At 56.9% G+C, this 13274-nt stretch overlaps 1 protein-coding gene across 3 annotated transcripts in view; it reads left to right on the top strand.

Moving 5' to 3' along the window:
* The window catches only part of TNFRSF1B (TNF receptor superfamily member 1B), a 35579-nt gene that overhangs the window by 13892 nt on the left and 8413 nt on the right, over positions 1 to 13274 (top strand). For all 3 annotated transcript variants that reach the window (XM_033843128.2, XM_033843123.2, XM_073795886.1), the window contains exons 2-8: positions 4966 to 5065; positions 6798 to 6926; positions 7397 to 7546; positions 7963 to 8056; positions 8460 to 8689; positions 9231 to 9308; positions 9891 to 9925. In XM_033843128.2, the coding sequence (XP_033699019.1) occupies positions 4966 to 5065; positions 6798 to 6926; positions 7397 to 7546; positions 7963 to 8056; positions 8460 to 8689; positions 9231 to 9308; positions 9891 to 9925 (816 nt within the window). The remainder of the gene's footprint in view (positions 1 to 4965; positions 5066 to 6797; positions 6927 to 7396; positions 7547 to 7962; positions 8057 to 8459; positions 8690 to 9230; positions 9309 to 9890; positions 9926 to 13274) is intronic.

Raw genomic sequence — 13274 nt, 5'->3', positions numbered from 1 at the left:
GCTTTTCCCTTTTCCTTAGCTCCCGCTGCCACCTCCCATTTTCCACTGTGCGTGTCTGTGTCTCCCCAACTAGAGCCCAGCTTCCTGGGCAGGGACTTGCTTATGTTTGATGCCGAGTGCCCGGCACCTTCATGTTTGTTGAATGAATGAACGAACGTTTCCACCTTTGCCCCTGTCTTTCTCCACCACTAAATGAGAGGTCATCTGAGATCATCTCTAAGGTTCCTGCCAGCCCTGAGCTGCTGCGCCTCAGTCCCATCCCCACTTCTGGGCCGTGTTTCCCGGTCATCGGCTCCCACGTGTCCCTCCAGCACTTGACACAGCTGCAGGTCAGCTGGGCCAACCCTCCCTGTTCACAGGCTCCTACCTTTGAGCCTTTGCTGACCCTACTCCTGCTTGCTGAGGAGCTGCCAGCTCCTGACAGGTCAAGGATCCCCGTGAAACAAGCAGTTCTGGGAAGGGCAGGGTCTCAGGTGCTGGATGTCCCTGCCCGCTGCAGGAGACGGGCTCTTCTGAGATTCCTGCGTGGTTACCTAGGAAACCAGGTCAGAGCTGAGGTCAGAGGGTGTTGGCCTGAGGCTGAGAGAGGTCCCTTGCACTGGTGTGTGTGTGTGTGAAAGAGAGAGAGAGAGAGGGAGAGAGGGAGGGAGGGAGGGAGAGGGTGCGTGTGCCCGTGTGAACCAGCTCCCCAGGCTCCGCTCAGCGTGGAGGTGGATGAATGGGTGCTGGTGGCACGGTGGTGACTCAGGGCAGAGGGTGGATCCCAGGGGCTGGCCCCTTTAGCTGTCCTGAGGAGGGGAGCAAAGACTTCTCCAGTGGGACCAGAGCAAGAGTCACATCCCAACTCCACCTCTTCCCTCCCAGACCTCAGACAAATGACTTGATCTCCCTGAGCTGTGAAGTGGGCACGTGCCCGCCTGCTTCTGGGGGTAGGAGTGGGATATTATAAAGTGCTTGCAGCCTGGCCTGGCGGATAGTTGGTGCGAACCTGGAAGAGTGCTGGAGGCCACATGGTGGGAGAGGGTGCTGAGTTTGGCAGGCGCTTGGGGTCCTGGGTCTGTGTCGAGGGCAAGGGAAGCTTGGGCCCACAAGAGAAGGGAGGCAGGATAGCGGTGTCGGGGGTGTGGCTCTTCTGGTGTAGCCTTGGGTGCATCGCTTCACCTCTCAACCATCTGTGAAATGTTGGTGAGGAGTCTATCTGATGGGGGGTCCAACACGTACTGTCACTCCTGGGATGTAGAGGAAATGGAGCTGCAGACTCCGATGTGAAGCAGCTCTGAGGCCTGTGGTGGATGAGCAATGGGCCCTGTTGGCCCCTTGTGCACAGGCATCACTCAGCCTGCCGCCAGCCGGGCCCTGGCATGGCCTTTGGGAAACCCCAGGAGGTGGGTTGGCTTCTTTCCATCTCTATTTCTCCATCTGTGAAATGGGCACAATCAGATGTGCCTCACAAATTGGATGTTAGATGGGTCCTTCATTCTCTCCTTCCTTCCTTCCCTCTCCCTCCCTCCTTCCTTTCATCTATCATCCTCTCTCCCTCTCTTTATCTATCTGTCCATCCATCCGTCATCCATCCATTCGTTCACCCATCCATCCATCGTCTATCTTCTCCAGTCTCCCCCAACACACACACACACACACACACACACACACACACACACACGCTGGGTCACAGATTTCCCACCTGTTAGGTGAGTGGTTAGTGCTCACCAGTGGTTTCCAAGTGTTTACTTGGGGATGCTGTATTTTGAAAGATTGGCTCTGCTAAGCATGCTGAGTGAATTCAGTACTACCCAGTTCATTTCCTCATTTTAAAATGTCGGTCAGAGCTCCCCTGTGGGTGGGTGGAGTGTGGCTCTGAGCCTCCCCGACACCAGACAGAAGAACAGAAGCTTCCATAGCCCCGAGTTTCCCAGAGGCTGCTCACCATGTTCTGGGCACCTCCAAGGACCCTCCGCTCTTATGGCTCCTTTGCTGACCTGAGGCCCAGCTCCTAGGGCTGTGCCCCAGCTTAGCCTCTGCTCTGGTGAGCAGGGCAGTGGAGGGAGTGACCTTTTGTCCCACTCTGCAAGGGGCTTTCTGTTCCTCATTGTTTAGCCATGACAGGGCAGTGGTTTGGTTTTTTTTTTTTTTTTTTTCCTGTCCAAGAGGATAAACAGGCCTCAAGATTGCTTAAAGGAGGGCTGGAGTCAGAGCGGCAGGAGGAAGTGTAGGGAAGGGGATTCAGAGCGGGATTCAGACAGGAAAAGACCCTGGAGGGGAGGCCACCGGGCAGTGGCCTGGGGGCCCTGGGGGTCCAGCTGCCCGCCTTTGTCCCGGAACCCTTGCCCCATGGGTGGAGAGACAACCCAGACTTGGCCAAGGCAGGGCCCTTTCCTGTCAGGTCCTTCGGGCCCTGACAGGAAATCCTCCCCCAGGCAGGGCAGGCGCCCTGGGCTGCACCACAGAGGGCTGCCCCGGCGAGGGGGGGCGGGGGAAGGAGGAGTCCTCTCCCCGCCGGGAGCTGCCAGGCCTGTGGCTCTCAGGGCCCACAGGAGTGAGGGGCCCCTAGTTACCCCTAGGGTACTTGGGGGGAGGAAGCCCACCGTGTGCAGGGTCCTTGAGACCTGTGCCCGCCACCCTGGGGGGCAGGGGGCTCGAGGGAAGGAGGTGTGACTCCGCCCTGCCCTCAGGGTGCTGTCTGCGGTGGGGTTGGGGGGAGGCTGCGGCCCGGGCTGCTCAGTCAGAGTGCGAGGCACAGCGGGCTGCAGGGGGGCTGGGGGGGCGCTTAGGCGCTGCGTTGCAGCTAACGTGCAGCGAATGGTGGTGCGAAGGGGGCTGCAGGAAGCACGATCCTCCGGTCGGGGCTCCCCCAGCCTTTGATGGCTGGGTCTCCTGCACGTGCTGCCCCAGCGCATCTTGTTCTGGCCTGCGTGCCGCTCAGCTTTGCTCAGCACTGGAGCATGGGAATCGCTTGGCAGGTTTTCTTTTTTCTTTTCTTTCTTTTCTTTTCTTTTCTCTTCTCTTCTTTTCTCTTTTCTTTTTTTTAACAGTACAGCTTCCTGGGCACCGCCCCCGGGGTTCCTGCCCCTTCTCTGCGGTGGGAGTGGGCATTATAATAGACCCCCGCCAGGGGCTTTGGAAGCAGGCAGTGACCCCCACCCCCAGTAAGTGGGAGGAGCCCCGAGAAGGGGCTTTACTCCAGGAGCAAACAGGGAGGGAGGAAGTATCAGGACTGAGTGAGTGTGTGTGAGTGTGTGTGTGTGTGTGTGTGTGTGTGTGTGTGTGTGAGTGTGAGAGAGAGAGAGAGAACGTGTGTGTGCGCGCATGCGGGCGCAGCCATGGGCATGTCAGCTTACAGTCCAGATGGGGTGGAAGTTACTTTTTAGGCTCTGGGTCATGCAGAATGAATCCCACTTCCCTTGCCAGCCTGCATCTCTCCCAGCCTCCTTAGAGCTGCCTTCCTGGGGTTTGGCACCAGGCCTGGGGTGAGGGTGTGGGGGAGGGATGGGCCTCAGGGGCCGATCAGCATGGAGGGTGCACCCGTGTTAGGGCTTGGTGTCCCTGGTGCCAAGGGTGGACCCCTCCAGGAAATGATACTGTCATGAAGCCCACTGCTGAGATTAGTGCGCCCTGAGCACCTAACTATCAGTACACGCCAGGCTCTGTGGTGACAGCGAAGGTCACCAGGCAGAGGAGGCAGCTCGGCCAAGGCCATGGGGGCCACAAGAGCCACAGATCGCTGCGCAGCCCCTGGGGGTCATCCCCCGATGCTTCCAGCTGTTGGCGCCGGGCTGTGTGCAGCCAGGGTAGGTCTGCCAGGCCGAGTGCGGCAGGCAGCTGGGTTTCCAGGCCCACTCGTCCTGGATGCAGGAACCAGCCAGGGGCCCACCTGCCCCTGGCTCCGGCAGTCATGCCTCCCCGGTGGTGCTGTGGAGGGGGAGGGGAAGGCCAAGTGACAGCCTGCCTCCCTACAGTTCATGCCCTCTGACCCCACGGGTTGGGGCGCGATGCTCTGGAGCATGAACAATGTCACGGCATTGGTCCCACCTGACGGCTGGGAGCCATTATGGGGCAACACCCAAGACAGCTGGAGATGGGTGCCCTGCTGGTATAGGGGATCTGTGTGGGATGCAACTACATCCACTAAGTAGGGCACCTGGAGCACATTGACCAGCTCCTGGCCACCCCATAAGTGCTCCAGAAATGTAACTATCATCATCAACAGATATTCTTTTCCTGAGCCCAAACTCTGCTGTGGGCCCCACGTTGGAAGCTGAGGGTCTAGAGGTGATGAGTTCGTCGTTTCTGCCCTTTGCATGGCAGACGTGTGCATGTGTGTATGTCTGTGTGTGTTCTGTGTACAGGTATACGCACGTGTGCATGCAAATGTACCCGCGAGGGTGGCAGGACGAGAAGGTACCCCATTTCAGCACAATGAGCTGATCCTCAGGAGGGCATATTCAATGTTTAGAGAGAGCTCAGAGTGGGAGGAACCTGAATCAGCCTGGCGGAGTCCGGGAGGAGGCGGAGTCCGGAGGAGGCAGCACTCAGCTGGAAGGACAAAGGGGTGATTACCAGGTGCAGGAGGGAAGGCGAGGCAACCTAGGCACGGCTTATCTGTGCTGAACTCTGCCGTTCGCTGTGACCGAGGCCACCGCCTTCTGGGAGGCTTCAAGGCCTCGCCTCTGCCCCATGTGGTGTGAGGAGCTGGCCCCCCACTCTGGCCAGCTGGTTCCACGTCTCCGCCTGCAGACATGTGTGTGCTACACTGAGGGAGGAGGGGGGGGAGGTGAAAGAAGGTAGGGACTACCCTTCTTCTACCTCTACCCACCCCCCACCAAAGGGAGAAGTCCCCATGTCAGTAGAGCCCCAGCAGGGAGAAGGCCAAACACTTGCAGGACGCAAGACGGGGATCTGGGCGTACAGCGTAGCAGGATCCACGGGTGGCCAAGCTAATGGCTGTCCTCCCCTTCCCCATTCCAGGCTGTGTTTATCCCCTATGTTCCGGAGCCCGGAAGCTCGTGCCGGCTGCAAGAATACTACAACACAAAGGTCCAGATGTGCTGCAGCAAGTGTCCACCAGGTGAGGGCAGCCACTGGGGCCCTTGCCCTCAGCCTGGCTGGGTCCCTGTGGGCCGGTGCCTTGAAGGGAGTGGGTGTGCTATGGGGGTTAGGGGGTCAGGGTCATGGCCCTGGACTCTTACTGAGCTCCCGCTGGTTCCATGAATCGACCCCCTGCTCCCTCTTGCTTCTGGGCCTTTGCACATGCTGTTCTCTCTGCTTGGTGCACTTCCCAACTCCTTTCCCCTGGTCTACTCCTGCTTATCGCTTAGGCCTCTGATGTCTCCCTCCTCCAGGAAGCCTGCCAGCACTGCCTGGCCAGATCTGACTCCTCCTTTCCGCTCCCACTGGCCCTTGGCATCCCCCGTGGCAGCAGCTCTTTTGACATTGTGAGATCCTGCCCTGGATCTCTTTTGTTGCCCCCACTGTGTGCTCCTCAGAACAGGGACTGTGGCTTGTTCTCTGCTGAATCCCCAGCACTCGGCACGATGCCTGGCACAGAGCAGGTGCTCAGAGCATATTTGACTGAATCAGTGACTGCTACCCATTTCACAGATGGGGGACCTGAGGCCTGATCCCAGTTGGGAGAGGCAGGTGGCCCGACACCTGGTGCTGTCCATCCATTCATTTGTTTATAATTTATTCCTGTGATGTTTATAAAGCATTTTCTGAGTGTCAGGCACTGTTCTGAGTGCTGGGAATACAACAGAGAGCAGGGCAGACAAAATCCTCGCCCTCGTGGATTTTGCATTCTAACAGAGGCCTAGACAAATAAACCAGTAGAAGAAATAGACGTATGGTCTGTGAAGGAAACAAGGCAGGGGAAGGCAGACAGAGACAGAGTAGGACATGCTGTTCTATATGGGGTGGTCATGGAAGGCCTTTCTGAGGAGCTGACACGTGGGCAGAGACATGCAGGAGGTGAGGGAGTGAGTTATGCAAACATACGGGGTGGGGGGGAACAGCATGTGCAAAGGCCCTGAGGTGTTAGCTTCTTTGGTGAACGTGGAGAACAGCGTGTGTCCTAGAGTGAGTAAGCAGGGACCATGGTAAGGAGTTTAGATTTTCTTCTGCAGGATCCAGAAAGGCATTGAAGAGCTTTGAGCCTGAGATGTGAGCAGGCACATATGTACCTGTCACCTCCAATGGCCATTTTAAGAGACCCCAGGGGAAGTGACTCTTCTTTCTCCTGTTAACCGGTAGGGTCTCTGTAAGAAGTTACTAGATTAGCACAGCAGTGGAGGTGGCAGGATAAGAATGGGGACAGGCACTCAGAAGAGAAACTTCTTAAAGGTTTGCCTGGGTGTTCTCCCATCCCCTGGCATGCCTTCTCTGGAGGCCTTCAGGAGTCCCATGGCCTCATCCTTGATGGGATACCAGGGATGACTACTACTGCCTTTTTTACCTTTCCCAGCTGGAGAATTTCAGCCAACTACAAAGAAGAAAGGAACCGGCAAACCAGTTCTAACTAAAGTGTTATTGACTAATAATAGGCAATTCCAATGGTGGAATTCCAGGCACCTGAAAAGAGCAGAGAGGAAGATATTTTATGAGCACTGCGGGGTTCAAAGATGGCATGACAGCTGGTACATGTTAGATGGGAAAGGATGCAGAGTCGAAACTCCATCAAAGAGCCTTCCCAGCCAGGCCTCGCAACTCTGGGGCTCTGGAGGACAAGGGATGAGCCCAGGGTCCCGGCAGAACCCCCCCAGCCCTCCCCTCCTCCGCTGAGACTGCTGGCCTTGCTTTCTCAGGCTACCACGTACAATCCTTATGCAACAAGACCTCAGACACCGTGTGTGACTCCTGCGAGAGCAGCACATACACCCAGCTCTGGAACTTGGTCCCTGCGTGCTTCAGCTGTAACTCCCGCTGCAGCTCTGGTGAGTTGGCCCAGAGTGAGGGGTAGTCCTGGGCATCCTCCCCTGGCCACCGTGCACTCCAGCCCCTTTGCCTGGGAGCTGGCTGGGATTATCCCAGACCTTTGTTTTCATGCCCCAGGGCACAGATACGGCTCTTTACTTTTTATCAGTGGCACTGTCATCCTCTGTCTCACCGAGTCCTCTTTGATAGCCCCTTGGGGCAGACAGGCCAAGGGCAGCAGTGGGAAAACGGTGCCTGGTTTTAGAGTTGAGGACATTATGCTTGGGAAAGCGGTCATGCTCGTTCATGCTGCGACGGAGACTCTGTGTCCAGCAGTCTCTTGGCCCCGTCCTGAGGGCGGTTCAGCGGTCTGCTGGAGATCAGAGCTGTCTGGGGGTGGTGGGGCTGGGTGGGAAGACAGAGTGGGCATGGCAGTGGGTGGGGCTGGTGGAGGCAGGAGTGACCCTCGGCTGTCTTCTCGCTCCTCTAGACCAGTTGGAAACTCAAGCCTGCACAGCAAAACAGAACCGCATCTGCACCTGCAAGCCGGGCTGGTACTGCACCCTGGGAAGGCAGGAGGGGTGCCGGCTGTGCGTGCCACTGCGCAAATGTGGCCCTGGCTTCGGCGTGGCCAAACCGGGTATGGGGCCAGGGCCAGAGGTCCTTGGGGACCCCCTTGGGCCTCTCCTTCCTCGGAGCGTCGTCAGTGGCGGCCAGGTGCCTGGTACCCATCTGTCCAACCATCCCGATTCATTCTTTCCTCCAGCACTCCTGGTCAGGCACCTCCTGTGTGCTAGGCCCTGGGGATCCAGAGGTGGATCAAATTAAGCCCCAGGCTACTGGAAAATCAGGTGGTGTCCCAGGAAGACACAGTCACTAGAATTAGTTAAGGACAAACCGCCCAGTTGTGTGTGTGTGTTCGTGTTAAAGGGGAGAGGTGCAGACCGAATTCCTCAGGCCCCTCATTCTTCCCCGAGGGCTGCAGTTCCCCTAGGGCCGAGGCGCACCTCTCCATGGAATATCTGAGTTGGTGACAGTTTCTGATTTTTCTTGAAGGAACTGCAACATCAAATGTGGCGTGCGCTCCCTGTGCCCCAGGGACGTTCTCCGACACAACGTCATCCACGGATACTTGCAGGCCCCACCGGATGTGAGTGGCTGAATCCTCTGCTTCTGAAGGAACAAGGAGGGGCTGTCCCTGGGTGATCATGAGGCCTAGAGCACAGGACAGTGTGCCGTGGTGGCCAGAATCCCCTCAGTTACTCCCTCGGGTTGAGGCATTGCCGAGCCCTGTTCAATGCCAGGACTGGTTTATCTGACAGTGGGTGGGTCCCTGAACAGACAGCATGGTGAGCAAGAGTTTTGCTCTGGAAGTCAAGACTGGGTGGGGTCCTAGGGGACATAAGTCTTGAAAGAGGGCGTGGCACACGAACCCACTCCCCTAACCCAGTTGCTGGGCCCCTGGCACACTGGTCTAGGTCCCACGAGTGAGCCCAGCTACCCTGAGCCACTCAATCCCCTGTTGTCCCTGACCAAGCCCCCTCCTCCCCCAGCTGTAGCTCGGTGGCCATCCGTGGCACCTCAAAGATGGATGCAGTCTGCACATCTGTGCTCCCCACCCTGAAAGTGACCCCGGGCCCAGCCCTCACAAGATCCCAACACGTGGAGCCGACTCCAGGGTCCAGCACAGCTCCAAGCACCTCCGTGAGGCTCCCGATGGCCCCAGGTCCTCCAAGTTACCCAGTTGAAGGGCGCAACACAGCAAACATGTCTCTTCCCATCGGTAAGTCACAAGGGGGCCCATTCATCCTTCCTCCCTCCCTCCCTCCCTCCCATCTTAGAGTCTTACCAAGAGCTTGTTATGGACTAGACCCTGTACGCCATCCTGGGATGTAGGTAGCGTTGAGACTTGCCTTCTTCCAAGACTTACTAATGCCACTAGGAATTACTGGGTGGGGAGAGGTAGGGTCAGCGTTTTATGTGAAAGTGGAGATGGTCTCCTGGTTGCCGTTTCCGACGAACCTATTAGGCTTTGACAGTGGGCTGGGCCAGGTCACCTCATGGGCTTCCCTTCTGGGGTTAGGACTACATCAGGCCAGAGGGCTCAAACTCGTGGCCCTTGGGCTGAGTGTGGCCTACAGACACGTTTCGTTTGGTGCACGGATTTTGGGTTGTTTTGTAATCAAATTTGAGGGCCTCTGCACTGGGCTTGCCCCTCGCCTGTGATGACCCCACTCATCTTTGGTTGTCAGCTGACCTGCCTGGTCCCTGGTACATTTGAGTTTGCTTTTTGCAGCTGTTTTGAACTTCTCTTTTCCTTCTAGGACTGATTGTGGGTGTGACAGCGTTGGGTCTGCTAATAATAGTCCTGGTGAACTGTGTCATCATGACCCAGAAAAAAAGTAAGATTCCATCCTTCCTTCATTCATCCATCTATTTACACATCCGTTCAGGAAGCTTTTCTGGGGCACCCCTCTGAGTCCAGCACTCGGCACAGCCTTATGGGTCAGACAGAGCTGGGAATGGCAGCCCCTGTTCTTAGGAGCTTAGAGCCTGGGGCGGAAGGCACTTCCACTAACTTATCTACTAAAAGGCAAGATGCCCTCAGGGCTATCCAAGAGGGCAGAAGTCCAGGATTCTTGTCTGGGAATCCTGGAGGTTCAGGCCTTCTGGAGCAGGTGGCATCTGAGCTGGGCAAGATTTTGATGGGGACATGAGTGCAGGAAAGAAAGGGCATGCAAAGCAGGGGGCATGGTATGAGCAAAGGGAGGCAGGCTGAAGAATGGTTTGGGGCGGGTGTTGAGGGCTGGCTGGAGAGTTGGGTATGGGGGCTTCTGTGTACCTTGTCTGATAGGTAATTGCTCCCCCCGGGGCTGGGCCTACTCCAACTGCTTCTGCTTGGGCCCCGTGATCCCTCCTAGTTAGAACAGATGTGACCTGAGGAAGTCAGTGTCTCTGACTTGTTCCCTCTCTCCTCTTTGCAGAGAAGCCCTTCTGCCTGCACGGAGACGCCAAGGTGGTGAGTGCCCCTCTGCCTTCCCCCTCCTCCTTCCCTTGTCTTCTTCCTGCTGGGCTGGGTTGTCCCATGGGAAGCAGTGAATTCTCTAGGTTGGTCTGTCCAGCGTCAGGCAGCGTGCAGAGCCCTGGGAGGCTGAGAAAAGGCCAGCCAGGGTCTGTTGCTGGGACTAGTAAAGGTGACTTGAGGGTGAAAGGCCATATCAGGGAGCAGAGGGGTCAGTGGTGTCAGTGGCAAGCGTGTAGTCATGGACCCATGGTGTGACCTTGGACTGACATGAAATTGCTCATGGCTGTTTCCTCACCGTTAAATGGGGACAGTGTCTCAGCCAGCTTGCAGGGCTGTGCCTTTCACCCAGCTGGCAACAGTTCTCAGCATCTCCATCATGTTTACAAAGCACTTCCTCATGGAGCAGTGGTTCTCAAGCTGTGTGCTAGGGTACTCAAGTGTTCCACAGAGGGTCCTTCCTGGGGGCTCATCTCTGGGGTTGAGGTTAAGACTAGTGGTCTGGGCCTGGGTCCTCCCCCAACTTCACCCTCTGATCATTTTCATGAAGTAGAGTCTGTGCAGGATTTTTTATAGGTTTTTATATCCAGTTTTACAGATGAGGAAACAAGAGTCCAAAGAGTTCCCTCCATGTCCCCCGTCCTGCTGGGGCAGGGTTTCTCAACTCTGCCTGCTAATTCTTTGTCATGAGGGGCTGTCCTGTGCGTTGTAGTCTATTCAGCAATATCGCTGGCCTCTCCCCCCTAGATGCCAGTAGCACTGCCTCCCAGGAGTGAGAAGCAAAATGTCTCCAGACATTGCCAAAGGGCCCCTGGAGGGCAGGATCACCCCCGGTTGGGAACCACTGTGCTAGGGTGAAGCTCAGTCCTGGTGGCCCAGTGCCTGAGGTTTACACAGGGTTTTGGCCTTGGTAGGGACCAGACTGATTTCATCCTCTGATTGTCCTGACAAGAAAAGAGGCACAGAGAGGGAAAATGACTTGCCCAAGGTCACACAGCAATATGTCTCTGGACTCCTGGCCCAGTGCTCTTTGACCTGCCCTACGGTATTTCAGCAGACAGAAACACTGGTTTGGGAGTTCAAACTATTTCCCATTTCCCCAGTGTGTGGATGCCACTCCTTCCTTCTTCGGGCTGCAGTTCAGTGACACTGACAGTTGCCGCCTGGTGGTCCATAGAGCAAGTGCGCTCTCTAAGCTCCACCCCGGCACCCGGCTGCCACTTTCTCTTTGCTGACCAAGTGTTTCCCAATACTGGGTGCAGTAAAGCTGTCTCAGGTGTGGCCTGGAGCCCCCGCTTCCCCTTTTCTTTCACTGAGTTTTGTGTTCACTGAATGTGAGCGACTCCACTGCTGTTTGTTGAGTGCTATTGCATGTAGAGCCCAGGGATGTGCTGGTAACTGGCCCTCCAGGTGGGGAAAAAAAAACCCAAAACCCTGATTCGTGGAGTTCGCTCATTTCTGTGTTATAAACGGCTCCCACCATGGCCAATTTCAAGCTACTTACTGAATGTGGAGCTGGGAAGAAACACGCATGAGTCTGAGCTGGTTCTAGCGTCCCACTGGCTGAGCCCCGGGCCAGGGCCTGCATCCTCACACGCCCCCTGTGAGGTACACAGTGTCATCATCCCTATTTCACAGATGAAGAAACTGAGACTCAGGGAGGTTCAGGTACCCGTGTAAGGTTAGGCCACTTGGCGAGGGGCAGAGCCCAGCTTTGAAACTCAGTCTGAATCTGCAGGACTTGTCTTTACCCACCGTCCTGTTCGCCCAGGGCAGATGTTCAGAATTGTTCCAGGCACCCCCCCATCCCCAGCAGGGACTGCCCTCAGAGGTTGGTCCCCTTCCCAGGTACCCTTCCGTCCCCGGGCTCCCAGCCCTGCCGTCACCCCCATGCTCAGCCTGCGCCCCACTCCGTTCCTCAGCCGGCTGGCAGTGGTCCTGCTGACGGCGGCCTAGTCTAATGCTCCTGGCCCAGGCCCCTGGGGTTGGAAGCATGGCGACTCAGCACTTCCCTGTTCCTCCTTGTAACGCCAAGGCATGGCAGGACGGTGGCTTCCCTTTGTTCAGAAAAGGCCAGCGTAACCACACATGCGAGCTCACCCACAATCACTGCCACAGACACACTCACACAGGCTCTCGTTTCATAAAGAGGGAGAATGTTCATGCGGTGCTGAATGTGGGCCGGGCACAGTACTGAGCGTTGTTCAGTCTCACAGCCATGCTGTGACACAGGCCGTATGATTATTGCCCCAGTTTTACAGCCCAGGAATCTTGGGCTCAGAGAAGTTAAGTACCTTTCCCACGGTCACACAGCGAATGGGTGGCCTGAGACACAGACTTAGGAGTGCCTCTCTTCACCACCTCCAGCACACAACCTAATTGCACCACTCACAGACATGCACACGTGCTCCCTCACACAGAGACACACGTGTGTGCACACTTCAGACACCCTAACACCTATACATACAGGTGTATGAATCTCAGGAACACACGCGCACATATGCAGCCAGACACAGGCTCAGGCAGCGGCTTTGCTGGGGTCTCTGCTTCTGCCCGTGGTGGGGCCAGGCTGGGAGGTGAGGAGGGCCGGCTGGGATCCTGTTTGTTCAGTGAGCCCCCTCAGGGCTTCCCCTTCCTGGGGTCCCAGCCCAAGGAACAGGACTCAGTACATCTGCCCCACTCAGAGCCTGCCTGAACTTTGTGACTCGTGGCTTTTGGGGGAGGGAGGCAAGCTGTGACCTTTGGGGTTTCTGTTCTGCCTGGCCCTAGCCACCAGCAGAAAAGTGCGACGCAGGCTGAAAAGCCCCTTCTCTGGGGGGTGTGAAGAATGACATTTGGATGTGCCTCCTCCCCCTCCCTCTCCCCTGCCTGTCCAGGCTCCCAGCAGGGCTGGGGGTGGGGTCAAATACCAAGGTCAGACCATCTGAGCGAAGGTTCAGCATGAACTTGAAATGCTCTCCATTCCTCCAAAGCCAGGGGCGGGACTGAGTGGGAAGCACGCAGCTCTGGTACACTGAGCCAGAGTGTACACTGAGCCACGGCGCCGCTGTGTGATACTGAGCAGGGGAATCACCCTCTCTGGGCCTCCGTGGCCTCATGGGGACTGCTTACAAAGGATCCTTCCTGGCCTGGAGTGAGAGTCTATGAGCTGACCTCGGGATATGCAGGGCTCAGGCAGGGCTGGGGGCTGCGGGGATTGGCACCTGTGTCCTTCCTGTGTCCTCCACCTCTGACCTTACCTCCCTGGCCCTACTAGACTGCATCCCTCCAGCACTTACTCGCCTCAGTTCTCATTCTACCCTGGACCCTCTCATCCTGGGCAGGCCAGGGCAGTGGGTGAGAATGT

The sequence above is a fragment of the Tursiops truncatus genome, chromosome 1, assembly GCF_011762595.2.
Source record: "Tursiops truncatus isolate mTurTru1 chromosome 1, mTurTru1.mat.Y, whole genome shotgun sequence".
Classification (NCBI taxonomy): Eukaryota; Metazoa; Chordata; class Mammalia; order Artiodactyla; family Delphinidae; genus Tursiops; species Tursiops truncatus.
This window is presented reverse-complemented; position numbering and strand designations above follow the sequence as displayed.